Source organism: Heloderma suspectum, chromosome 4, assembly GCF_057233095.1.
Source record: "Heloderma suspectum isolate Gila_16-S chromosome 4, 16-S_ref, whole genome shotgun sequence".
Classification (NCBI taxonomy): Eukaryota; Metazoa; Chordata; class Lepidosauria; order Squamata; family Helodermatidae; genus Heloderma; species Heloderma suspectum.
Window position 1 is genome coordinate 219,646,432 of NC_139461.1, and position 27,852 is coordinate 219,674,283.

Below are 27,852 nucleotides of genomic sequence, written 5' to 3' on the forward strand. Positions count from 1 at the left end.
GCATAGGAATAGTAGCTAGTACAAGAAACATTCTGTGAAAGAGCTGTTAAGAGCAATTCCCAAGCAGTCCTGAATGTTTTCCTAACCTCCACACATAGAAGCCATTATAGGTGTGCTGGGAATTTGTGTTGAGTTGACAATGAGATGCTTCCAGACACTCTGCAGCTACAGTGAATTTTTGTCCTTTTCTAAGCTGCAATCAAATACAAACTTTGTTCTTAACCCTTTCTTATGTAGCATCCCAATACAAAACATTTGAAAATCAGCAAGATCCATCGAATGGCTTGAGCAATCATGGCTTCAGTTGATATTTTGACCGTAATCTGTTATAGAATATAACAGATTCTGCTTTGAAGTTAATATATGCAATGTTTTCATAGTTGGGAAATAGTTTTCAGTTCTTTAATCAAGAGATATGTGCAGACTGCAAAATTATTGTAAACAGAGTCAGAACTAATTAAAATTCACATTTCTATGTATAATATCTATAGTAATAAATCCATTATTTCAGCCCTGTGTTTATTCTAACTCTAGTACAATGCACATTTCCCCCTCCAAACCCTCCCCCCATCAGTTGTGTATGGAAGGCAGAAATACTGAAGGAGTTGAGCGTGAACCTTACCTCAAGAATTTGATCACCAGCCCAAAGTCGACCATCTCTAGCAGCTGCCCCTTCTTCATAAACTTCATGTATTACAATAGCATCCTAATGGAACACATCAACTATGTATTAATGTTTATAAGTTAAAAGAAAGTTCCAAGTCTCTTGTGTAGAACACAATATGAGTATGAAAAAAATAGTATTTCTTCTGCAGCTTCTAGACAAGACTATTACATTGGTGATCTCTAAACAATGGTCACAAGATTCTGAGTGGGTTGCAGGATCACTCACTCCACCACCAAGAACCAGCCTTAACCATGGTAAATGCTACATTGGACTAATATTAACCATGGTTAATTCTAACCAGTTTCAAACCTTTGTTAAGATGAAAGCCTAGTTAAAAATAGTCTTAATATAATGCTCAGTCATAGTTATGATGGTTGAAAGGGGGTAGAATTTACATCAGAGGGAAAATGCAGTTCTGCAGCCTACCTGAAATCTCTTAACCATGATTAGGAGATTAGCAGCGTTACATCAGCTCCAGTTATTAGGGTTACAGAAAGTATCTTCCTCTTCCCATTGTTACAAATCTAGATTTTGGCTAAAAACATGTCCCACCATTTGAGGGTAATACTATCCAGTAATCCTTGCTAGCCTTTTAGCAGTGTTATACATACAGACATTAACTACATATGAACCCTAGGTCAACTTGCATTTTACTCCTGTTTAACTTTTATGATATAGCTTAAATGATGCTGTTATGAATAATGACTGTTTTAAGACTTCCATGGGGATGTTCAACATTAATTAGGAAACCGATGCCTTGTGCTGAGTGGCTGCAATTTACTCCACACACACAAAGAAATGAAATCCAGAAGTTTATTAGTTTTATTACCGCAGCATCAGATATTGCTCTAGGGAATGTTTCAGAGATATACACTTATTGTCAGGAGTAGACTCCCTGACCAGGGTGGGGAGACGGGCTTCAAACAGTATATTTCTACCATTTCACTAGAGATACCGGCTTTGAAACAGAATGTTGGATGCCTCCATGGAATGTTTCCTAGCTTTCAGTTTTAATGACCAGCTATATAAAATGGAGAACAATGCAGGCTAAAGATTCAAAAGTGATATTAATAAACAGGAGAGCTATGCAAAGAGGAACATAAATTAAACTCTGGAAGAAGAAGAAAATAAAGTGGATAGGAATGAAGAAATACATGAACAAGTATAAGATGGCAGAGAGACTAGGAGGGACTAGGCAGCAGCATTTCAGAGAATGATTTAAGAATGATAATGAAGTAAAAATTAAAAATCAACAACATGCTGCTCTGATGCTGCTGTAGGCATCGTAAGGTTAATATCATTTCCACTTGCATCAACTAGAGCACTGTTTCCAAGACTAGAGTAATAGCAGCACAGAGTGTTTGTAAAACCACAGCAAAGAGTACTATGTCCTATTCTTGCTGGTACAGACAGACAAAAGGATGTTCATAAATTGCGAAGGCTTCAGCAGCAACCTGTCATGCCCCTGCTTGGGGGAATCCTCTTCAGAGGACAAGCTATAGGTTCCAGAGACAAACAACATCAAGGAGCAGCCCATGCCAGAAGAAGGAGCCTGAGCCCTCAGGAAAGATAGCTGCAGGTCCATCCCTGCAAGGGGAGAACTCTGTCTCTGAGACAGAGGCTGAGGGACCCCCTAACCCCCCAAAGAGGTGACATCTCAAGAAGCAGACCAGAAAAGCCCCAGTGAGAAGGCGTGCCTGTTTGCAAAGGAAGCCTCCTCCTGAGTAAAGGACTCCTTGAGAGTAGGGCCCTCCTCACAAGGAAGAGGTTTTCCAGAAGCCTCTGATGTGCTGCATCTGAGTCCTGGGTGATGCTCTGGAAGCTCCACCTTATAAACTCTCAGCTGAGACTTGCTGCTAGCTGGAACAACACCTTATCTCAGCTCTCAATACCTCACTTCACCTGGACTGATCTCTCATGCTGTTGACCCCTGGACTCCTGATAAGACTCTGCTTTTGGACTGCCCTTTTTTCCTGTACTGGTAATGCTCTGCTTTGACCATTTGCTTGTTTACTGACTTTGCTAAATGGATTTGGCCCTAGTTTGCTCCAGGGCTGATCCCAACCCAGCTGTAGCCAGGAATATGGAATGAAGTATGAAGATGCACAACCTGCTGATAGCAGTCCCCATAGTATTTCCATATGCTATGGCTGGGGCAGGAATCTTTTTTCACAGAAAGAGGCCATTTTAAGCAGCATGCCACAGTGTAATGGTGGTCCAGGACTACTACTATTACTTAGTATTTTATATAATTATTTTCCCTAAGTGCTCAAAATGCGTTATATAGATGATTTCAAGATGCATTATAACAATCCTGTAAGATACACCAGTGTTATTACAGATGGAAGCTGAGAGGCAGTAGCTTGCCTATGGTCATGCAGTAATATCATGAAGGAGACCAGATTAGATTAGGGACTTTCCCAGATCTCAGCTCATGCTCTTAATTACCAGTCATTTACTCTATGTGCTGAGAGTAAAGAAGTAACATAGTCGCACTCACCCTGTGCTGAAAAAGGTCATCCAGATGGATGACCAAGTTTGATACCATTCCAAAGCCGGATCTGAACACAGACTGGAGTGGATCCAGATAATCAGTTTCACTCAGGAGTGCCTGCAGCTGAGATATCACCATTCTCTTGAATACCTTGTCCACCAAGGGAGTATTTGTGACCAGATGATGGTTGGCATGAATCTGATTCCTGGGAGGGTCTTTTCAGGAATGGCCACACCACTGCCTCTTTCAAGGCAGCAGAGACCACACCATCATGTAATGATGCATTCCCACTACCCTGATCTATCTGGCTAGCTTGAAGAAGCCATGAATGGAAAGGTTCAAGAGAGTATGTGGTGGGTTGTACAGAGCATCTTGTCCATGTTCTAAAAGGACTTACAGATATCCAGTTAGCTTCTTAGCTGAGTGGGAATTGAACCAGGGTTTCTTCAGTCTTAGTTCAACACTCTAGCCACTAAACCACTTTAGCTTTATTCCCCTTTAAATACAATGGTTCATAATGTTATGTTTATGAGCTGGCATGAGCCTGCCTGCTGCCCCACCCTTCCTCCCACATGGGACTAGAAAAGATTTAAAGCTTGCATTCATAGTTTAAAAGAACCCATGGTTCATTGTCCATCCATACTTCACAAATGGTAGTTTATTGTTATCAAGCCCAAATACATTCGATCTCTTTGATATCCTGGCTTGTTAAACTGCAGTTTGACCAAACGATTTGCTATGTTTGATGCAACAATAAACCACAAATTCTTCTAAATCATGAATAGAAGGGTTAAATCTCCTCTCCTCATGAATGAAGGGGCAGTCTCATGTAAATAACAAGAAACCAAAAGTGGTTGTTACTTCTGAACCATAAGTATGACTGTCTACTAAAAACAAAGGTCATTTTGGTATATTCTGTTTTACTTGCCTAACCTTCTATATACATTCCATCTGAAATAAGGCTTTCTCCATGAACTTCCACGTACAGTAAAACTAAACATTGTACTTTCTTAGCACAGATACTGAACCTTAAACACACATGTGAATGCTGGCCACAGTAAAATATCCAGACGTAAAGCTCCAGAATGCTTTCAGTGGCTAATCCTAATATAAATGAACAGGTTTTATTTATTCGGTCTTTTAACAGTAACTTTTAGAACTTGCTTTCTGTATAAAGTAATTCATAATGGAAAGGGTAGCCAGTGGGAGGTCATAGAACTTGTTGAGTTTAAAAAATATTTTTAGTGAAGTAGCACTACATCACTCAGGGCAAGGTGACATGAAATGAGAAAGACATGAAGAGGAGGAAAATAATAACATCCTTGCCCTGAAGCAAACCTTGTGATCAAGATATTGTTTAGAAGATCCGTCTTTTGCAGTCCCAGGGCTCTGAGTATTTACAACCACGCTTACTGCAAAAAGTCATGGCCCTATGCCAAACCTCTGGTTTGTGTGTGTATTTGGGGTGGGGGGATTAGTAACCAGTTACTTACAGAAAGCTGGAGTGGTTTATATCACAGATTACTTCTGATCTAAATATAGTTGTTAAAAAAAGAGATCTTAATTTGCTTACAGGAAGTTGTGTAATCAAATTACTGATACAATTAGGAAAAGGCAGTTTAAATTATAACTAACATGTTCCTATAACTGTACAATTTTACAGGAACAATGAAAAATGCAACCAGAATGGACACTAGACAGGTGAATAGGTTCTCCATTAATACAGCAACCCTACATTTTCAGAACACACCCTATTATATAAAAGTCATAACATCTGGTCCTACGGCCTAATGACAAATGTGTAGATTTGCTGTTTTACGAAGCATAGCTTTATGACACAGCACTGAGCAGAGACTAATAAAGGTGGAATTTGCAAATGCACCATTATTTTCCAGCCTTCTGAGATCATGCCAGTTTCCCATGCATTTTCTTATATGATACACTGTTAGGCCTAGGCCAAGCCCTATGGAGCCAGAGTCTGATTCAGAATTAGATCAGGATGATTTAGAATCCAGACCAGTCATAGGAAGCGCAGGGCTTGGTAGTACAGCTCTAACTAGCTTCCCATTTGATTGCAGGCCGAAGGAGGATGATACTCCCTATCAGCCACAACTGCAACATTCGGCCTAGAGTGAGGCCGCTGATTTACACCCTGGGATTGTGAGAACCGAGAAAGAGGAGGGGTGAAGGTCTTGGGGTTGTCTCCCAAGTTATAGCATCAACTAAAGAGGGCAGAACAGAGATTACCTCTTAGATGTAGTGCTTGCTTATGGGCTAGATTCCCATCAGGAAAGATAGTCAGAAGGGGAGCTTTAGCAGCCCCTCTCCTGTATTGAACCTGGTGCAGAAGCTGAAGAGCCTTTGCTAGGAATGTCTTAATTGCCTGGAATACATTCTTGCCTGGACTTTTCATGAATGTTGAACTCTTGTCTGCTTTAAATCCTGTATCATTAAGATTCTGTCTTAGAATCTATTGCTGGATTTGAACTCTGAATTTGACTCTGCGGATTCTAGCCTCTGAACTTTCTCTTGAACAAAGCAAAGTGCCAATAGCCTCTGCCTAGACTATCTGATTTATTGGGGCCTCTAAACACTGTAAGCTTTGCCGTGAACTCTGGAAAGTTGGTCTATGTAACTTGATCAGCTGCAACAGAAAGTTTCACTGTTATTTGTGTCCTGTGTTGACTGCTAGAGTATGTCAGAAAGTTAGGCCTTTACACAGGCATTCTGAGACTTGGTTAGCTAACTCATATTACATGGTTGTACAAAGTATATTTAGTTAATCATCTCTCAGTTGTAATCCAGAGAACTGTGTGTTAAAAGGAGCCATGTGATGCTTAGGCACTGAGCACATCTTATAGCAGGCAACAGAAAAGCCTAAGTTTCACTATTGGTATTATGGGCTTGGTGTTACAGCCAATCCAAGAGTTGGCTACAGCCTAAGTAATTTTGACACACACAAAAGATTTCCTCATGTACTGCCCCATTGACTTCAGTTTTGGAAGAGTATATATATATATATATATATACACACACACACACACACACACACACACATGCACGCACACACACACACACACTCTACATGCACACTCATGCTATGAGCGCACAGATCTGCCCATTAAACGAGAAAATGCCCTTATACAAATGGAAGGCTCCATTTCTACAATGGAAAGCATGCACAGGTTTTATTCAGAGCCTAAGTTCAAAACATTCCCAAACACAAGGTCAAATACCACTGCAATGAAATAGGTGATATAATGCTAAAATGTATCACTGTATTCTTTTTTGTGTGTTTTATGCCTATGAAAATGACAAAAGTGACACCAGAGAGCGTGGTTTGCACAAAATGCTAATACAAGTTTTATTTAACCCATAGTTTGCTGCCATACCCAGAATTTGTGTGGCAGACAATTGAACAAACCATGGTTTCTTTTCTCAATCCCTGGGTTGTTTGTTTCCCTCCTCCTTCACCGGCTGTCTCCCTATATTCCAAATGCCTTTGCAGTACTGTAGTACTGGCGTGTAGAGTGGCTGGGTTTTTTTTGTTTTTGTTTTTACCATTCTTCCCCCACCACTACTGCAGCCTGGTGAAACAACCCATGATCAGAATCCATGGTTCTGGGTTCACATGTAACAACAACCCATGGTTTAAACATCCCACAGTCACACCTCAACAACAAACCATGGGTTCTCTTTCTGGGTTGTTTGTGGTTAATAAACCACAGCTTGTTGGTGTGGCTGGGTTCACACAACAGAGAATTCAATAAATCATGGGCTAGAGTTATGTGTGAGCCATGTCTCTGGTTCTTATCAGAACCTCAAACTATGTATCAGGTGCTATTCTTTTACCAGAATGCATTTGAAAGAACGTTGATCCATATTTATTTGAATCTGCTTTTTCATACCAAAATGTCAATTTGTTTCAAGGAAACAGCTAATAACACTGCACTTTACAGTCCCCCATAATTACATCTGGTCTTTATTTATTTAAACATTATTCATCTTGTGTAATATTTGTCTTATAGCCATATTCTTTAATCTAAAGAGTTCAAACCTGAAATTTCAATGGTGCCATTCATTAGAATTCCTTTAGCGCACCGTCATAGAGATTTGCAAGTTCACCTTTGATTTTTTGAAATAATAAAGCTAAAGTAATAAGTTGTTAGTGAAAAAATATATGACTTAAAAATAATGGTAGAAAAATTTATGTTTCTGGCAGTCACATGCCAAAGCAAACCAAGTTCTTCAGAATGGTATACTTATTTTAACAAAACACAGAGAATACAGAATGCATACAGAATAAATCCTTATATAAATAATAAAGAAACAATATTTTTGAATTCTTTAGGAGTACCACCATGCATATAGATAAGAGATGATCCAATAGACATTATATACTTGGATTTTCAAAAACCTGTTGACAAAGTACCAAGCCAAAGGCCCCTAAGCAAACAGAGTAGTCATGGGAATAAAAGGAGGGGTGCTCCTATGAACTGGTAACTAGTTGAACAACAGGAAGCAGAGAGTAGGAATAAATAGAAAGTTCTCACAATGGACAAAATTCTCACAATGGACAAATGTACAAAGTCCCCCAATGATCTGTATTTGGGTTGGTGCTTTTTGATTTATTCATAAGTGATCTGGAGTTAGGAGTGAGCAGTGAGGTGGTCATGTTTGTGGATGATACATCAAATTATTCAGGATGATAAAAACAAGATTGTGAAGAGCTCCAAAAGGATCTCTACAAACTAGGGAATGGGCTTTCAAACGGCAAATATGGTTCAATATAAGCAAGTGTAAAGTGATGTATATCAGGAGAAAAAATGTGCGTAAGGTGAGAGGAAATGATACAGATGTATAAAATAATGTATCGTGTGGAGAAAGTGGATAGAGATAAGTTTTTCCCCCACTTTCAAAATCTCTGGGGTCATCCAATGAAACTGAACAGGACAGTCGAAAAGCAGTACTTCGTCACACAGTGCATAATTAACCTAAGGAATTTGCTTCCATAAGAGGTAGATATAGCCACCAACGTATACAGCTTTTGTCATATAGCCTCCTACTAATAATGGAGAAGAAGGCTATCAATAGCTACTAGTGATAGTACCTTCAGGATCAGAGGTAGCATGATTCCCCAGTTGCAGGGGAACAATAGTGGGAAGGGGCTTTTGTCCTTAGGTTTTGCTTGTGGACTTCCAATTGACATCTTGTTAGTCACTGCAGGAACAGAATGCTGAACTAAGAAGGTCTTTGGTCTAATTCAGCAGGGCTCTTGAGTTCTTTTTCAGTGAGCTAATAATCCATTTCTCAAGAGCCAGCAACAGAAGCTGGGAAAACTACTTGCAAAGAATATACGATCGCGCAGAATAACTCAAGTAGAATTATCCCTTTTTACTAAACTACTGAAGAATAAGTTGCATTTCTGATCCTGTAGTGGTTTTAAATCTCCAGATTGTAACCCCAGATTGTGCTCTCAAGCATATTTTGGATTATGTGAACTACTACTCCAAGTGAACAAACGTACAGCCAGCTGAGCTACCACTTAGGACTACTGCAGCAGCTCAGTCACAAGAAACATAGACTCTGCATCATCAGGAGGTGTATGAATAAATTGTTGTTTACTATTCTAATATCCTCTTTTATTGTGTTGGAAATATATGGCTATTATTCACTCCTGATGTGCATGTTACCCATTCAAAAGTGGTTCCCAGTTTACTGTGTGGGGGCTCAGACAACTGAGATAACGTCTCACAATTTATGAAGCCATCCCTTCGCTCGCCCAAGGGTTACGTGACTAAAATAGATGTGTTTGGGCAGGTGAACTAATAAAGATTAGGTATGCTTGAGACATTCTCTCACCTGAAATTTTGTTCAGATTTTGGAGTTCTGAAATACATGATCTTATTTCTGGATCAGCACCTATGGGTTAGCAATCCACCATTCTTCCATTTTTGATTTTCCTGTACATGTGCAGTTCAGCTCAGTAAGCATTGTTTCCACCACCCCAGAGGTAACAAATATATTTGAGTTCATATGAGTATTGATTAAATCACAGCACCAAACACTTTTACACTGGTGATTAGATCAATGAACATGTGTTATAAGTGCAGGCATGTATCTTGTATGGCCTCAATCTGGGATATTCATATATCCACACACAATTCATACTATCACACAGAGGTCTGAAAGGACTATAACTCTCAAGAAAACATTCCTATTTTCAGAACTGGAAAGACCATGCCAGCTTCTTTACTACAGCAGTTCCATGACTAGTTTTGTAGATCTCTCCCCCACTCTCAAAGCTTAGATTTATAAGACAGTGGAAAATAGCTCAGGTTTACAAACAGCAAGGACATCATCTTTTTAAAAAGTTTATTTTTCATTAAGTGTAGTGCAGGCAGAGGGGATTGTCACAGCTGTCAGCCTCATGTGCCAGAGTTTTGCTTGATGTCAGCGCCTCCACCTATTAACTGGAAGCTATTAAATAGACATTTGACAGACTAACAGTGCAATCCTATATATGTCTACTCAGAAGGAAATCACATTGAGTTCAATGGGGCTTACTCTCAAGTAAGTAGGTACAGAATTACATCCCAAAGCTTTGTTAAAGCTTGCTACTATCCAGACATCAGCATTGTGTCTAGCAACACACAAAAATAGACATTTTCTTTAGAAAACTACCCTCACACTCCAAATCGGTCACATATTCATTTACACCAGCATTCCCTAATGTGGTGCTCTCCAGATGTCTTGGACTACAACTCTCAGCATGCCCCAGCGAGCCATGCTGAGTGGGACGTGCTGGGAATTGTAGTCCAAGACATCTGGAGGGCACCATAGGGAACTGAAACCTAAAACAGCCTAAAATTGACTCATTTTATCTGAGTTTTTTTTTTAAACCACACTAATCTGTCCCAGAATTCCTTGTGGCTAAATTACTCAAAAGAGAATTGTTTTAATGTTTTCAAGATACTGTGTACAGGGTGCATTCTCTACAAATAGAAAAATGTAGTGAAGGTCACAGGTTGGCAAATCTGTCCCCAAAAAGACAGTAAACAATTGCTCATACTCATATGCTCACTGGAAAGCAAGGAGGAGGCAGAGATAGTGGCCTGGTCTGTACATAACGCGAAGTGATGGTATAGTTTGTTGAAATCTGGTTTGTCATTGGGTGGGTTCGCATGTAACACTAAGCCACCCTGTGAATAAGCCACTATGGGTTGGCTGTTCACTGAACAACCCATGGTACTCCTGGCAGACAATTGGCCTTGCTGTGGCGTTTTCTCCCCTCAGTCCTCCTGCCAGCTCTGGCACACATCCCAGGCACCTTTGTTGCCTTGATCCCTATGTCAGCACCCTTTCTGCAATTGGTCCACTGGGATTGCTGGCTACCAAGGCAAACTCCCCCCCCCACACACACACACACCAGATCACCAAATGGAATTAATTTTCAGAGCCCTTATGAATGTGGTAACATGTTCACAATTTTTGTTTTTCTGGAAAATTTCGCTATCGTGCAAGACAGCAAGACCACCTCTCCAATATTTAGCCCAGAACACTGATATCCTTCCCTTGTCAATGTTATCCTGCATTTCAGTGCTTGCCTTGTAGCAACACCTTAAAAAAAAAAGAAGACTGAAATAAGAACACCCACCCGCAAAGCACCTTTTCTCCTCCAGCCACCGGCCACTTTTGCCTCCCTTCCCACCCCCGTCACATTACAAAAATAAAATCATTTTCTAAGCCCTTATGAATGAGGGAATGTGTCTGCCAGCTTTTTATTTTTATTTTCTGGAACTTGCTCTCTTGTGCAAGCGCACAAGTCCACCTCTCAGATATTTAGGCAAGCATCCCTGTATTCCCCTCCTGTCAATGTCCTACACTTCAGCGCTTCCCTTCCTATCATACACCTTTTGTTTTGTAAAGTCTGCTTCATGTTGCAATGAAGGAAGAACACCAGTTAGGAAAGCGCCTTCTCACCAGTCACTTCTGGCTCCCCTCCCCTTCCTGCTTGTTGCTTCCCTCCATTGCTAGCTGTCGCATCTACATGTGGGCTAAAGAGCAGTGACAGGGATTGCTAATCATATGCAAATGTCATGGCAAAGCCAGTAATATGGAGGGGAAAACTGTGCAGATCTCAAGGCAGAGCAGTAAACAGAGGCAAAAATTGTGCAAATCTAAAGGTAGCTCTCATCCACTCATGAGCAGTTGTGCAGAACCAAAAATAAATAAATAAATATTTATTTATTTCTTTATTTATTTAAGTTGAGAGAGCATCCAGGACACCCTCCGGTGTCCTTTCTTTGCTATTTTTACGAGTACAGGGCAGAGGGCACCAAGAAGGGATGAGGGAGTATAGCGGCAGTACTAGCGAGATCACAAGGAGCGACAGGGGTTTTTGTCACTCTTGCCGGGAGGCTCTGTAGCCATTCCCAACAGCCCACAATGAAGTTGCCCTGCCAGGTTTGGATGACCTAAGAAGCCACTATGGCCATCAATACTCCTACAACAAGCCATGGGTTTTCAGGGTGGCTTGTTCGTGAAAAATAGGCCACCATGTGGAAACGGTGCTGGGTTCGCATGACATGACAACCCACCATGGCTGATCATCCAAGATGGATTGTCCTGTTGTGCAAGCCTGGTCACTGTGTCCGAACCCATTCCTGCAAACAAACCATGGTTTATTAAACAGCTACAAACCACAAGGAGAAACCCAGACCTGTAATGTAAATATTTTATTTCAGATTTTTTTGTGCTGAAAGTTTGTGACATATTTGTGACTATGTATATAATTTATCAGTCCATGGTATTTTTTGTGCTGTATATCTTGTGTATATATATGTATATAAAATATGCTATGTATTATAGAGAGCCACATAGGAAGGAGGTTATCTCCAAAACATTGGGCAAATGATGCAGAATAAACTGACGTTCATGTGATCTTGTATTGCTGTGTTGTTGTTTTTTGGCTATTTTGGGTGCATCCCTGTTGTTGGCTGGGTTTTGCAAAATAATAGAAACTCTCAATTCACATTTTGACAATAAAAGTTAAACATTAAAAATATTTTTAAATAAAGGTATTTGTTAATCTCTGAAAGCTAACCTTTGCAAGAGCCACCTGCACTTTTATAATGTCAAGATATTTCAAATTGATATTGAAAGTTTACGTCTTCCAATTACTTTTCTATATTTGGTGTGATGTTTCTTTTGCAAAAAGCTACCATATTTACTATTTTGTCCCTGCCTTTTAACCACATACTTGGAGGAATAAAAAATAAATTTAAAAAATCTAGGCACACATTTCTGGTTCTCAGCATGATGCGTGCTAATGTACTATGAAAAGGAAGCATGAAATATGTCATTGTAGATCAAAGAAGCTGTCTAGTGTGTACAAGATGGTAAAGCTACACGGTGTTTAGCTCAGTGAATTTATTGCAAGAAGGTAAGAAAACAGCATGGAAAGGAGGTTCTGTGATTTGGAATGCTGACTGCTCCCTTCTGTCATATACGTTTTTATTATAGGTGCTGTTTTCATATCCTTATTATGTGCTAGGTAGCAGGGCTGATGGACCCAAGTCAAATGCACAGTATTCTTCCTTTCTTGCCTATTTTCAAGGGTGTCCCTTTTGCAAGGATGGACAGCAGATACTGTAACTGGTATTGATAATTCTCTATTTTTCTGCTCTCGAAAAAGGTTTCCCCTTTTATTTTTCTAACTTGTATTTTTGTCCAAGAATGAATATTCCCATTAATTGTTGCAAACTCACAACTAACTGCTTAATAATGGGATATGTGTGCTCTGGAATCATCACGTAAAAGGCTTAGAAATGGCCTTGCCACCTTAATAATTTCTTGGTGGCAGCAAACTAACAGGCATCCATTTGAGAATACATAATACAACAGAATTACTATGTGAAGCACTGAGAGGGGATGCCCCATTCAAGACAGATGACAGTAGCTGCCTATTGTAAAATGGAGAGACTGCAGGTTCATGGTAGAGTACACGCTTTGGATGTAGAAGGCTGAAGTATCAAAGCAAGCACGCAGGGCCCTGATCTGGACTGGGACCACTGCACTCAGGTAGGGGAGGCCTTCACCACAGCTACCTGTTTTCTGAAATTTGCCTTTCCCACACAGGGACTAATGGCACCAATGGGGGTTTCCCTTTTTTTAGCCCCCTTCCAAGGGGGTTAAAACCTCCAGCTACCTATGCATGGAGGCTCTAATCAAGGTCCCGCACTATTTCTTGTGAGCAAAAAACAAAAAGAGGGTTAGTGGCAGACTACTTAACACGAACACTCAGCATAAGGCAGCCCCTTCTATTTTAATATAAAATAGCTCAGAAAAGAATGCTTAGCCTCCTAATTATACATATTGCTGATGACATGTTTTAATGGAATTGGTAACCACACAGTTTTCCACCAGTGTTCTTATGGAAGATCAAAACGTATGTCCAACTCCTTTCAAATGGTACAGCTGAAGCACTGTGCTAAAAACTCCCCTCCCATAATCTCCATTATACACTTTTTAGTCTAGAGCTCCATAGATGAGAATAAAAAGACACCTCCTGCTTTTTCCTGCCTGTTATGGCTGGGTTTAGGCAGAGCAGGGCAGCTGCTTCAGGTGGCATATCCAGTGGGGGAGGATGGCAGCAGCCCCCTACCACTCTGCCTGAACCCCTCAAAGTGTCCTGGGCCAGCTCTGCTCACTATTTAAATTACAAGAATAGTTTCCTCACCCCACCCCCAAGGGTTCGTTTTTGCTTGCAGAAGTTGTTTCTACATTTCTTTCATTCACGGTATTGAAATTTAAACAATTTTGAGATTCATGAAAGCTTTCAATAGTGTAAAAAAACAAGCCAATGAACAACTTACAAGTGGTGTGTCCTTCCCTCCTACAATACTGAGGCCAAGACCTGATCGGCCCTTGGATATTTCTATTATCATTTCTTGCCCAGGGACTATTGGGCATGTTGCTGGATCCACCAAAGGAGGTGGAAAGCTGCCTGCAAACAAAGATAAAAAGTACTAATCAGTGAAATAACAAGCACTATACCACGTGTGGGGAAACTGCGGCCCTGCGGATGTTGGTAGACTCCAACTCCCATCAACTCCAGCTAGCATGGCCAGTGGCAAGGAATGATGGGAGCTGTGGTTCAACCAACATCAGAGGGCCTTGCACTATACAAAGAAGCTGCAGAGGAATACACTGAATGTCAAATTCTGTGAGCCCACACTCATCAAATTAATCTGATTTGAGGAATGCGGCAACTGGAAAAACAAACCCACCGGTTTCTGGATCGTTGCAACACGGACAGAAATAAAAGCAACTCAAGTGCAATATATCTAATTTTTATAGGTTCTTATTTTGAGGTAGGCTGAAGTCTTGAAACACTGCTTTCCCAAAATGTGGATCCGTTGAGGTCAAGAAGAATAACCTCAAGGGAGAGACTTCAAGGCATTTTAAAGTAAATACTTCAACAGTGCAGCCACACTGTTTAAATGCTGCCTTGCAATGCATTTTCTTGACTCAAATTCCAGATAATATTTAGGAAAGATGACATTCTGATAAACTATGCCACTAAGTAAATTTAGCTGCTAGAATTTTAAAAAATCACCAGATCCTCTTCTGGATATTCTGTTACTTAAGGTCCAGTCAAGATTTTGCTGTTCACTTCTATCAGCAAGTTTCTTTACACACAAGATTGGTTTATTCACACAGCCATGCAACATCAACTGTGGCACGTTCTGTAATCTTTAAGACATGTTTTGAAATTTTTATGTTTAAAGAATTACCATGGCTGAAATTTCTGAGCCCCTAACTGCTCATACATTATGTCCATGAGTGTAGAAGGAAGCAAAAAAAATTATTATTATTATTATTATTATTATTAATAGTTTTTGTTGTTATTACTATTATTATTATTTAACAACATTCATCCCATTCAAGTTTCAGGGCACTGTACAATCTAAACATAAGCATTGACACCAAAGTCTTGTCTTTACATGCAGCAGAATGTGGTGGTAGAATACAGAGATGGTACTTTAGGCTGATGTGAGAGGATACCATTTTTTTAATGCTCCATTATGTAAAAAAATACATTCTCTGCAAGTAAAAAAAATTACTATATCAGGCAAAAAAGGTTCTAGCCTACTCTTCTCCCTTCTGTGCGTGTTTTCTACTAGCAAGGTAGTTTTTTAATTTAGAGGGGCATTAAACATGAGATTCCCACACCTGACGTGGTATACTTAATTCTACCACCTAAATGATGTGCCCATGTGCTGTATATGCAGGTCAAGCCTAAAAGTTCCAAGTCAAAGAAAAGCGTAACTAGCTCAGCCCATGATGAAACACAGCTGCTGTGGCCGTACAATTTCTATGATTGTTTGTTTTGAGCAGGACTTCAATTCTACAAACAGGAAATGGAGGGTTAGGGACTTCCTTCATGGTCATAGAGCTATTAACATTTCTGGAGCTCATGTTGCAAGATGATGAGCTAACGTTATGAACCCCCTGTACCTTGCAACTCTCCAGAAGAGAGTTTTTATACAAATAATTTATTATTTATTTATTATTAAATTTATTAATCACCCATCTGGCTGGTCACCCAGCCACTCTGGGCGATGTACAGTGTATAATAAAACAGTTTAAAACAATAAAATTCTACAATAAAAACATTTTCTAAAATACCCTAACCCACCCCAAATGCCTGCCTGAACAACAACGTTTTTCATGCACAGCGGAAGCTCATTAAAGAGGGGGCATGACGGAGTTCCCTAGGGAGGGAGTTCCACAGAGTGGGGGCCACCACAGAAAAGGCCCTCTCCCTCATCCCCACCAGTCTAGCTGTCCTGGCTGATGGGACAGAGAGAAGGCCATCTGAGGCTGATCTTGTTAAGCAGCCTGTCTGGTGTTCCTGGAGGCGCTCCTTAAGACAGGCTGGGCCAGAACCATATAGGGTTTTAAAGGTCAAAACCAACACCTTGAATTTGGCCCGGAAAACAACTGGTAACCAGTGCAAATCCTTTAGCACTGGACTGATGTGATCTCGCCGGCGGCTGCCTTTAATCAGGCGAGCCGCCGCGTTCTGTACCAGCTGCAGCTTCCGAACCGTCTTCAAGGATAACCCGACGTAGAGCGCATTAAAGTAGTCTAAACGAGAGGAGACCAGGGCATGTACTACCGATGGGAGCAGATGGTCGGGAAGGAAGGGGCGCAGCCGCCGTATCAGATGGAGTTGATACAGCGCTGTCCGGCTCGCAGCTGACACCTGAGCCTCCATGGACAGCTGGGAGTCCAAAATGACCCCCAGGCTGCGGAACTGGTCTTTCAAGGGTAGCCATACCCCATTCAACACCAGGTCAACATCCCCCAGCCTCCTCTTGTCTCCCACCAAAAGTACCTCGATCTTGTCAGGGTTCAGCTTCAGCTTATTCCTCTCCATCCAGCCACTCACCGTCTCTAGACATTTGGACAGGGATTCTACAGCCAACCTTGGTGAAGATGTGAACGAGAGGTAGAGCTGCGTGTCATCCGCATATTGATGACACCGCACCCCAAACCTCCTGATGATAGCCCCCAGCGGCTTCACATAGATGTTAAATAGCATCGGGGAGAGGATGGAACCCTGTGGCACCCCACAAGTGAGTGGCCACGGGCCCGAAACCTCCTCTCCCAGTGCTACCCTCTGGTACCTCCCGCAGAGGAAGGACCGGAACCACCGCAATACGGTGTCTCCAATGCCCAACTCCTCCAGGTGGTCCAGGAGGATACTGTGGTCAACAGTATCAAAAGCCGCTGAGAGTTCGAGGAGAACAAGGAAGGAGCATTCACCCCTATCCAGAGCCCTCCTCATATCATCTACCAAGGCGACCAAGGCTGTTTCTGTCCTATGCCCAAGCCTGAAGCCCGACTGAAATGGGTCTAGATAATATCTTAGGATCCAAGCCAGAGACAAAATTAACTGACAAAACTTAACAGAAGAAAACTTTCCTATACTATCTTCTCCCTGCAGCCACCAGTGACCCCCCAAAAGCCTATCCTGAGGATTGGGGGCCCCTCCTGAACAATGTGGTACAGGGTACAAGGGGTTTCTGGGGTGCGGGGACTTTCCTTCCATGACTACTGTCCATTAAAGCATGTGCCAGAATAAATGTCTTATTTAAGGAGTCAGAAGATTCTTTGTTGTTTTTGCTGCAATAGATACAGCTACTTTCTGGAAATTGTTAACTTAAGGAAGTTCATGGAAGTCAACAAAGTTTAAGAAAAAGCATTGCTAGTTTGTAATATGTTAAAAGTAATTATTTTTAAAAGTAAATGATATCCAAAGAATTACATCTGTTAATCTAGATTCTTTTAATTAAAAAAAAACTTTGCTACCATCATCCCAAAAAACTTAGTAATGAATCCCAAGTATGAATGTATTCTTCAGATGGAGATAATTAGCTCATACTTCTGCTGGTGAACTCTGTCTCTGGAGAAAAAGATGGTGTAGGTGCCAAAGATATCTCGTGTAAACTGATGGGGATTACTGTTGAAGACTTTGATTGCTTTATTTGGTTACGAAACTGGAGGGGAGAAAAAAAGAAAAAGAAACATAAGTAGTTGAACTGTTAAGGCTTCTTCTGAAACCCAAACAAGCAGCTTAAACCACAGTACAGAGATCTTTAAATGGATCGGAAGAGGGATGTATAATATAGCATTTAACAACTTTAGAAGTAATGATTCACCTCCTTTTGATGCCGTGATTGCAGAAATCTTGGTTAAAAAACATACTGGTGAAACAATATTTAGCATAAGTTTTAAGAGCCTTGTAAAAATCCCGACAATGACGTTAAAAAAACAAAAAAACAACCATCCATGTTTATAGCTTTCTATTATTATTTCTGGCTGTTTTACAAGAATTTTTTAAATGTTGCTATTCAAACCTTAATGAATTTTTTTTCTGAGTTAAAAGAGGACTAATAAATAACATTGATTCACATTTAAAAAAACAAAAGGGGACATAAATACATACATTTTCTGGAGGTGGCTCTACCGTAACTTGCTGGTTCTCCATCACCTGTTTGTCAACCTTGTTACTGACATCCTAATAAAAACAAATTAAAAATTAAAAAGTTACAGTACAGAGCAGTGCAAAGATATGTATGACATACTCAAGTCCAACTGATCTTATCACAGCCTTTATTTTTTAATTTCCTTTAAAAATTGCCCTGAACCAAGATACTCAACTCACAGTTCAACTGACATGTAGACTATGCAGCTGACTGCCACATGTCGCTAAAGCTCTTCAAGTAAAGTACGATGTAGAATTAGGAAGTTCAAAACTTTGGATTAGATCCAGCTTAAATAAATCAAGCTTTAGTCCCAATGAAAGCAATGGGATAAGTTAGTCATGACTAACTTAAACCCAGTTGCTTTATATTGGACTAAAGCATGATTAACATAGCCTGGATCCAACCCATTATGCTTTTTATTTATTGTTCTGCAGCTGTGTGTGTTGAGTATATTAAATAATAAACCTAATTCACTGGTTAAGGCAATCTACATTACAACTTTAAACTGGTTTCAAACCTATTTTTAGTGATTACAGCTACCAAATACAGGAATTCTGGGAATTGTAGCTCTAGGAAGAGAGGGCCGTTTGGGCAGGGGACAGGGGTCTCTAGCAAAGAATTCTCAGTGCCCTCATGAAACTGCAGGATCCCTTTAGATAAACTGGTTTGAAACCAGTTTAAAGTTGTAATGTAGACTGGCTCATGATGGTCTGACTTGGGGGACTCTACCACACTTCTTATCTCACATTAATATCTCATCCCACATTTTTTATATGTGTGTGTATGAAAAATTACAAAGGAATGGAGAAAATAATACATGATTGCACTATCCTGAAAAAATGTTTTTCAGTTCTTTACAGGGTTTTAAAACCATTTTAGAGACATGTACTGATAGATTTCTTTAAATTAGAAAGCGATGTCTAGATAAAGTGAGGGAAAGGATTAACTTCCTCTTCTTCTCCTCATTTCAGTGGAATTTCCCCATTTTCTTGCAGTTTAAGATATGCAACTTTATTTTAATTTACAACACATGAAAACAATGTGCTTACTATGGGGTATCAGGAACAGAAACTGCTCCATTAATCACCAAGCAAGACATGAGATGCTGAAGCACCAGGAAAACATGGGAAGAAATTTAAATTTACCTATATTGTAGATTCCAGATAAAAAATTATATAGGGGAGATAAAGTCATGCTGCTGTATCACTTTCTCTCTTATATGTATACATATTTGAAGCATTTCCAGATGCCAAAGAATATTATCTGGTTCCTCTTAGGAAACATTAGGCAGCTGACTAACATTTTTTCATGTTGCTCATTAAAATTAGCCTATTAGCATATGTAAGTTTCCCTTGAAGTCTTACCACAGAGCCCACCATCGTTAGGCTAAAAAGGTACACCAATTCCAAAGGTCCAAGTTACTGGTCTAATAATATACTTAAGTCAATTCACTGTGGAATTCTGTACATGAGGGAAAAGGCCAGCCAAATCTGATTGCTTTCTGACTCATTTCAAGTCAATGGATTATACATCTAGTTACAGCAGGACAGATTGGAAAAAAGCCATTTAGTGTGAGACCAACAAAAACCAATTCTACCCTTTGGGAATATAGCAACTAAGGTAATTAGCTGAGCTGGTTACTGTGAATGTAGGAAAACTACCTTTAAAGTGGTGTGTGCTTATAATGAGGTTTCCCGAGTAAGGATTAGGGAGCCCTGTTTAAAGATACTGATATTGCCAAATATTAACTTTGTTTCTTAAAATCTACATATAATTTGCTTGATATTTGCTGTGTATTTGGTGTTTCTGAAATCACACCTTGCAAATGTGAATTTTAATTTTCAGCATTCCAAGACATTAGCTTTTGTATTAATCCCAAACACCCTGATGTTTCTAGAACTTATGGTTCAGAACACAGACTTTTTGGAAATTCTTGGGGAAATATCAGAAACCAGAGGAGACTGACCTAACCTAGACTTCCAGTATTCAAGGGGACTGAACTTCAGTGTTATCTATCTAGCTCCCCCCCCCCCCGTATGACTAGCAGAATTACACAACATTAAGAGAGCCACTGTGGTGTAGCGGCAAGGGTGTTGGACTAGGAGCTGGGAGATCCGGGTTCTAGTCCCCACTTGGCCATGGAAGCTCACTGGGTGACTTTGGGCCAGTCACAGACTCTCAGCCGAACCCACCTCACAGGGCTGTTGTTGTGAGGATAAAACGGAGAGGAGGAGGATAATGTAAGCCGCCTTGGGTTCCTTGCAAGAGGAAAAAAGGTGGGGTATAAATGCAATAAATAAACAAACAAACAAATAAATAAAACATTAGCAAATTACATGCAAGTTTTGCTTCATGTTCAAAATACCATTCACATCTTTTTGAGGTAAAACCTGTCCTTGGACCTTTTGTGTGTGTTTGTTTATTTGTTAAACACACAGTATACAGAGATCTGACAAAGAAAGCATCGATTTTTCAGATAAGATCATGTTTTTCAGTTGCTTTAAAAAGCTCAATTAAAAGTTGAGGTAAGGTGAAAACTGCTGTTTTGTAACTTATGAGAAATGGATGAGCTGAAATGTGAAAGGGTGCCATAAAGAAAATGTCCTTCAGACATTAGTTTCCTATCCTCTTCTATTATGCTGCATGATTTTATTTTAAGAGATAGATTGTGCTAATGAAAATGTAAAACCCAGCAGTATTTTATTTGTCACAAAAATATTGATAAATATGAATATGAAGTCCTTCTTAGAAGCCAGTAAACCAACAAGTTCAGCTGGTGCTTGAAAGTAAGACTGATTCAAGGACATACATCTTGCAGCTATAATAGTGTTCAAGCTGAAAAAACCTCCTGCTAAACACAAAATGTGATTACCTTAAATGTATGTTGCAGCAAAGCAAGTTGCTGTTCAGTCGTTCAGTCGTGTCCGACTCTTCGTGACCCCATGGACCATAGCACGCCAGGCCTTCCTGTCCTGCGCTCTCTCCCGGAGCGTGCTCAAGTCCATATTCATTGCATCCGTGATGCTATCTAGCCATCTCATCCTCTGCCGTCCCCTTCTCCTTTTGCCTTCAGTCTTTCCCAGCATCAGGGTCTTTTCCAGGGAGTTTTCTCTTCGCATTAGGTGGCCAAAATATTGGAGCTTTAGCTTCAGTATCTGTCCTTCCAATGAGCACTCAGGGTTGATTTCCTTTAGGATGGACTGATTTGACCTCCTTGCAGTCCAGGGGACTCGTAAGAGTCTTCTCCAGCACCACAGTTCGAAAGCATCAATTCTTCGGCGCTCAGCCTTCCTTATAGTCCAGCTCTCACAGCCATACATTACTACTGGGAAAACCATAGCTTTGATTAGACGGACCTTTGTCGGCAAGGTGATGTCTCTGCTTCTTACTATGCTGTCTAGGTTGGCCATAGCTTTCCTCCCAAGGAGCAAGCGTCTTTTAATTTCATGGCTACAGTCACCGTCTGCGGTGATCTTGGAGCCCAAGAAAGTAAAATCTGTCACTGCTTCCATTTCTTCCCCTTCTATATGCCAGGAAGTGATGGGGCCAGATGCCATGATCTTCATTTTTTTAATGTTGAGTTTCAAACCAGCTTTTGCACTCTCCTCTTTCACCCTCAACAAGAGGCTCTTGAGATCCTCTTCGCTTTCTGCCATTAGGGTGGTATCGTCTGCATATCGGAGGTTGTTGATAATTCTCCCAGCAATCTTAATTCCGACCTCTGATTCATCCAACCCGGCGTTTCTCATGATGTACTCTGCATATAAGTTAAATAAGCAGGGTGACAATATGCAGCCTTGTCGTACTCATTTCCCAATTTTGAACCAATCGGTTGTTCCATCTCTGGTTCTTACTGTTGCTTCTTGACCCTCGTACAGGTTTCTCAGGAGACAGGTAAGGTGGTCTGGTACTCCCATCACTTTAAGAATTTGCCACAGTTTGTTGTGATCCACACAATCAAAGGCTTTAGCATAGTCAATGAAGCAGAAATAGACGTTTTTCTGGAATTCTCTTGCTTTCTCCATGATACAGCGAATGTTGGCGATTTGATCTCTAGTTCCTCTGCCTCTTCGAAACCCAGCTTGTACTTCCGGTAGTTCTCGGTTCGCATACTGCTGAAGCCTAGCTTGTAGGATTTTGAGCATCACCTTGCTGGCATGTGAAATGAGCGCAATTGTGCGGTAGTTTGAACACTCTTTGGCGTTGCCCTTCTTTGGAATTGGAATGTAAACTGACCTTTTCCAGTCTTGTGGCCACTGTTGAGTGTTCCAGATTTGTTGGCATATTGAATGCAGCACTTTAACAGCATCATCTTTTAGGATTTTAAATAGCTCGGCTGGAATACTGTCATCTCCGCTAGCTTTGTTGTTACTAATGCTTCCTAAGGCCCACTTGACTTCACTCTCTAGGATGTCCGGCTCAAGTTCAGTGACCGCACTATCATGGCTATCAGGGACATTCAGATCTTTCCTGTATAGTTCTTCTGTGTATTCTTGCCACCTCTTCTTAATCTCATCTGCTTCTGTTAGGTCCCTGACTTCTTTGTCTTTTATCATGCCCGTCTTTGCACAAAACGTTCCCTTGAGATCTCCGATTTTCTTGAAGAGATCTCTAGTCTTTCCCATTCTGTTGTTTTCCTCGATTTCTTTGCATTGTTCATTTAAGAAGGCCTTCTTGTCTCTCCTTGCTATTCTCTGGAACTCTGCATTCAGTTGGGTATATCTTCCCCTTTCTCCCTTGCTTTTCGCTTCCCTTCTTTCGTGAGCTACTTGTAAAGCCTCATCAGACAGCCACTTGGCTTTCTTGCATTTCTTTTTCTTTGGGACGGATTTCGTTGCTGCCTCCTGAACAATGTTACGGACCTCCATCCATAGTTCCTCAGGCACTCTGTCTATCAGGTCTAATCCCTGAAATCTATTCCTCACCTCCACTGTATATTCATCAGGGATATGATTTAGGTCATACCTGAACGGTTTAGTGGTTTTCCCGACGTTCTTCAATTTAAGCCGAAATTTTGCAAGAAGCAGCTCATGATCTGAGCCACAGTCAGCTCCAGGTCTTGTTTTTACTGACTGTATGGAGCTTCTCCATCTTTGGCTGCAAAGGACATAATCAATCTGATTTTGATATTGACCATCTGGTGACGTCCATGTGTAGAGTCGCCTCTTGTGCTGTTGGAAAAGAGTGTTTGCTATGATCAGCATGTTCTCTTGGCAAAACTTTATTAGCTTTTGTCCTGCTTCATTTTGTACACCAAGGCCATGCCTGCCTGTTATCCCGGTGATTTCTTGACTTCCTACTTTAGCATTCCAATCCCCTATGATGAAGAGGACATCTTTTTTTGGTGTTAGTTCTAGAAGGTGTTGTAGGTCTTCATAGAACTGATCAACCTCAGCTTCTTCGGCCCCAGTGGTTGGGGCATAGACTTGAATTACTGTGATGTTGAATGGTTTGCCTTGGATTCGTACTGAGATCATTCTATCATTTTTAAGATTTTACCCCAATACTGCTTTTCCCACCCTTTTGTTGACTATGAGTGCTACTCCATTTCTTCTAAGGGATTCTTGCCCACAATAGTAGATATGATGGTCACCTGAATTAAATTCGCCCATGCTTGTCCATTTTAGTTCGCTGATTCCCAAGATGTCGATGTTCAATCTTGCCATCTCATGTTTGACCACCTCCAGCTTACCTTGATTCATTGATCTGACATTCCAGGTTCCTAAACAATATTGTTCTTTACAGCATTGGATTTTCTTTTCACCACCAGACACATCCACAGCTGAGTGTCCTTTCGGGTTTGGCCCAGCCACTTCACTCTTTCTGGCACTACTTGGAAATACCCTCTGCTCTTCCCCAGTAGCATATTGGACACCTTCCGACCTGAGGGGCTCATCTTCTGGCGTCATATCTTTTAGCCTTGTGATACGTTCCATGGGGTTTTCTTGGCAAGAATACTGGAGTAGGTTGCCATTTCCTTCTCCAGTGGACCACATTTTGTCAGAACTCTCTGCCATGACCTGTCCGTCTTGGGTGGCCCTGCACAGCATAGCTTATGGCTTCACTGAGTTACGCAAGCCCCTTCGCCACAACAAGGCAGTGATCCATGAAGGGGAGCAAAGCAAGTACACAGAGCTAAAAAGCACACTACAGCTGTCACTCAAGCCATTTTCCTGTTACCTAAACACTGAAGATTTTAAATTACTTCCTTGTTGGGAAGATGGGAACCTTCCAGCTGCTTTTAGTGTAATGCATCAAAAGGCCTGCCTTTCAAAAAGAACATTTTCCCAGGTCACCTTTAATGCATACACAACAACTCTATGAATATCATATGCATTGTGAAGTAAAACCACCTTTATATTCTCTACTCATACAGTTTCAGGGCCCTTTTGAAGGTGATTGCTTGCAGTGCAAAGCACCCAAGAACACAGAGAGAAATGACAGACCTGATTAGAGATAACTGCAGCATCTTCAAGGATTTCTGAGCATGGAGTTCCCATTAACCTCCTCCCAAAAGAGACAATGGGAAACTTCCAGCTTTGCATACATTTCTACTTCCCAAAGCTGTGGTTACTGCCCAGATAGTGAAAGCCCAGCTTTGTGACAGGTAAAACTCTGTAACAGAAATCTGTAACAGAAAAATCTGTTTTCTGTTTATGAATGAGGGCTAACAAACTGAAGCCTAATCCAGACATGGCAGAAGTGGTCTTGGTGGAAAGGTGGGTGGGAGAAGTACATGAGCGCAAGACTCTCTTCAGCGTGTTCTTGCAACCATATAAACCATAGTTTATTATTATGTCCAAACATAGCCAAGATGAAAACATCATTTGAAACTTTAATGCAAAAAAGGCTTCCCACAGAGGGGGAAAAGACAGAAAAAATATTTCTATACTGTAAAGTTTTCAGGCATTTTTACTACATCTGTTGGCCTAATCCTCCTCATCAAAGGCCCTTCTCATTCCCAAGTGGTGAATAGGGCCTTTTTGGTTGTGACGCCTTGGCTTTGAAATTCTCTTCCAGGTTAGCCTGCTAGGAGTGGAGACTGATATATTTTTGGTGCCATGTGAAATATTTATTTTAGTTTTTCGAGGGCTTTTAGACATTTTTCCCTCTAGGCCTTCTAGTAGCCTTTTCTTCCAGGTCTTTTAGACTTTTAAAAAATGTCCCCAGTCATTTTAGAAGTCATATTTGCCAATAAATTATTTACTGTGCTGAATGCCAGCTCCAGGATATTGCGGGCCCTTGGGCAAGGCAACCTTCATGGGCCCTATCCCTCAGTGAGTCTGCCTTCTCACCAGCATTGTCACCATTGTTCTTACTCCTCTTTCTCATTGTTACACTTGCTTGCCTAGCAGGCAGAGAGCCAGTAAGCATGCAGGCAGTGGCACCTACTGCTCCTCCTCCTCACCACTTCCATTGTCTGGGCCGGAGCCAGGTGAACAAACAATGGTGAGGAAGAAGAGCAAATTCGGGAGTGGCGGGCAGCTGCAGTGAAGATGGCTGCCTCCTTCATGCCTAGTTAAAGGGCCTCCAGCCCTAACTAGTCTGTGTTAAGAAGGAAGGTGGGGAAGGAGAGTGCAGAGAAGACTCGGCAACAAAAATGAAAGTAAAAAAGATGCAGTTGAACACAAAGCTCAACAGAGGTCCTGTTGTACTGCCAGTAGGCAGGGCTGATCTGCGGGACACAGATATCCCCCCCGCCCCGAGGAGATGGCAAGACATTGCCCCTGCCTACTGATGGAAGCTGAGGGGCTATCCTAAAGAGTGATGAATGCCCTCCGTGAGTCCTGGGAAATTAAAATGTTCTTCAGATGCCAGGTTTTCAGCCCAGTTCATCTCTACATTCAATGATTCTAACTTAAACTGTGCAAATGTTAATTGAGTCTCTGACTTATTTAGCAAACTGTCTCATTTGAAACAAAGTGATATGTACAACTTTGTACCATACCAGCTATTTTATTATGAGGGAAATTCATGTTCAGTAGAATCTCTTCTCAACACTTTTTTATGGCTCAGAGTTTAATTAGATGAATGTCTGGGTTTATATTAACTTACTAATTATGATTAATTGTTTTCATTTAGGAAACATCAAAAAGCATCTTACCTCAATGGAAGACTGGGAGCTAGAGGGTAATGGGAAAGGAGCCACAGCCATCTGGTTAACTGCATCATCATTGCTGAGAAACAAAAGACAGAGAGATAATTGACACATAAGACAAACTACAAAATACCTACTCACATTCTCATTTTTTTCTTTATTATTTTTCATTATTTATTATACTTCCTTTCCCCTATGGCGTTTAAGGTGGCACACATAGGGGTCTCAGGTGGTCCCCCATCCAATGTAAAACAGATCTAGACATGTTTTGCTTCATTAAAGTTGCTGCATCATGCGCCTTTAGCACAATCAAGGACCTAATCCCTATAAACATGAGACATTTAGAAACCAGACTGAAGAATGCATTTTTGTCCCTTCATTTTGCTTACAGCAGGAAATGAGCAAAACGATTAGCGCTGAGGACCACACTGGAAATGTGCCATTCTTTGGTGAGCTGCAGTCCATTTCCATATCTTAAATTGCATGCAATTGACATAACACACTTACGGTAGGACCAGGGCTATTTCCCCAAGGGTGCTGCCAGCACACTCTTGGTCCTTCCTGTTTCAATGAGCCTTCCTGGATGTGCTCTAATCTCCTGTTTACATAACTGCTGATGACTGCTTCAACTGTGTTCTCAGTATTGCTCTCTGCTGGTTATGTTTATGTTTTAATCACTTTTTTGTATGATAATTACTATTTCAATATTAATACTGTAGTCAATGCTCTCTCCCTTTTAATATTGCTACATCATTGTTCTATCTACTGCCAAACTGGGGTGATCCTGGTTTTATCAGTTTAGAAGTGAAGTGGGGCCTCCTCAAAATAAGGTGGTGGTTCTGCATACTTGAGACGATGCAGGTATGCAGAGTCTATCGGTTGCAAGTTCAAAGAAAAAAAAATAGTTGTATATATATAAAAAAATATTTTTAAAGCCCCCAAATGGAAAGATTGCTGCTCAGCAGCTTCCCAGACCTATGCAATGTCGAGGCCTGCTGAGCCATGGGAAGTTGAGGGTGTAAGCTGAAAAAGAAAATAGAAATGCAAGGGAGGGAACTGGACTGATTTAGCCCTCAACAGGTTATAGTGTCCTGTACAGTATAAAAGTACTGTATATAGTACAGGTAAAAGTTCTGAGGTTAAAACTGCTTAGGGTTATCTTTAGCTATGTTACGTAGTATATAAATTGATGCAATCATCATCATCATCATCATCATCTTTCCTCCCCATACTATATAATGAAGTTTCACAAGGGAGTAAAGGAAAAAAGACACCTTTCATGTTTCCACTCTCCAGAAACATTTCCCCTGCCCTGAACCTGAGTCTTTAATACTAGATAGCACAATTGAGGGAGGTTTGAGGAGGTTGGGGAAGGTTTTCTCTCATCCTTCAATCTCCCTTTCTTTTTGCAAACTCCCAAACAGTTCTGCATTTTTTTTCCATGCAGAGAGAGACATAGAGACGACTCCTGCAAGCCCCAGCCAAGTCAATTTGCTCCTTCCCATGCTGCTCGTGTCCTGTTCGAGGTGCGAGC

The 27,852-nt window shown here is 40.9% G+C and overlaps 1 protein-coding gene across 12 annotated transcripts in view; it reads right to left on the reverse strand.

Annotated features, from left to right (window-relative positions):
• The window catches only part of PATJ (PATJ crumbs cell polarity complex component), a 236,099-nt gene that overhangs the window by 37,189 nt on the left and 171,058 nt on the right, over positions 1–27,852 (reverse strand). For all 12 annotated transcript variants that reach the window (XM_084852343.1, XM_084852349.1, XM_084852348.1 and 9 more), the window contains 5 exons: positions 26,325–26,397; positions 18,181–18,252; positions 17,617–17,731; positions 14,039–14,169; positions 623–706 (listed from right to left, as the gene is read on the reverse strand). In XM_084852343.1, the coding sequence (XP_084708469.1) occupies positions 623–706; positions 14,039–14,169; positions 17,617–17,731; positions 18,181–18,252; positions 26,325–26,397 (475 nt within the window). The remainder of the gene's footprint in view (positions 1–622; positions 707–14,038; positions 14,170–17,616; positions 17,732–18,180; positions 18,253–26,324; positions 26,398–27,852) is intronic.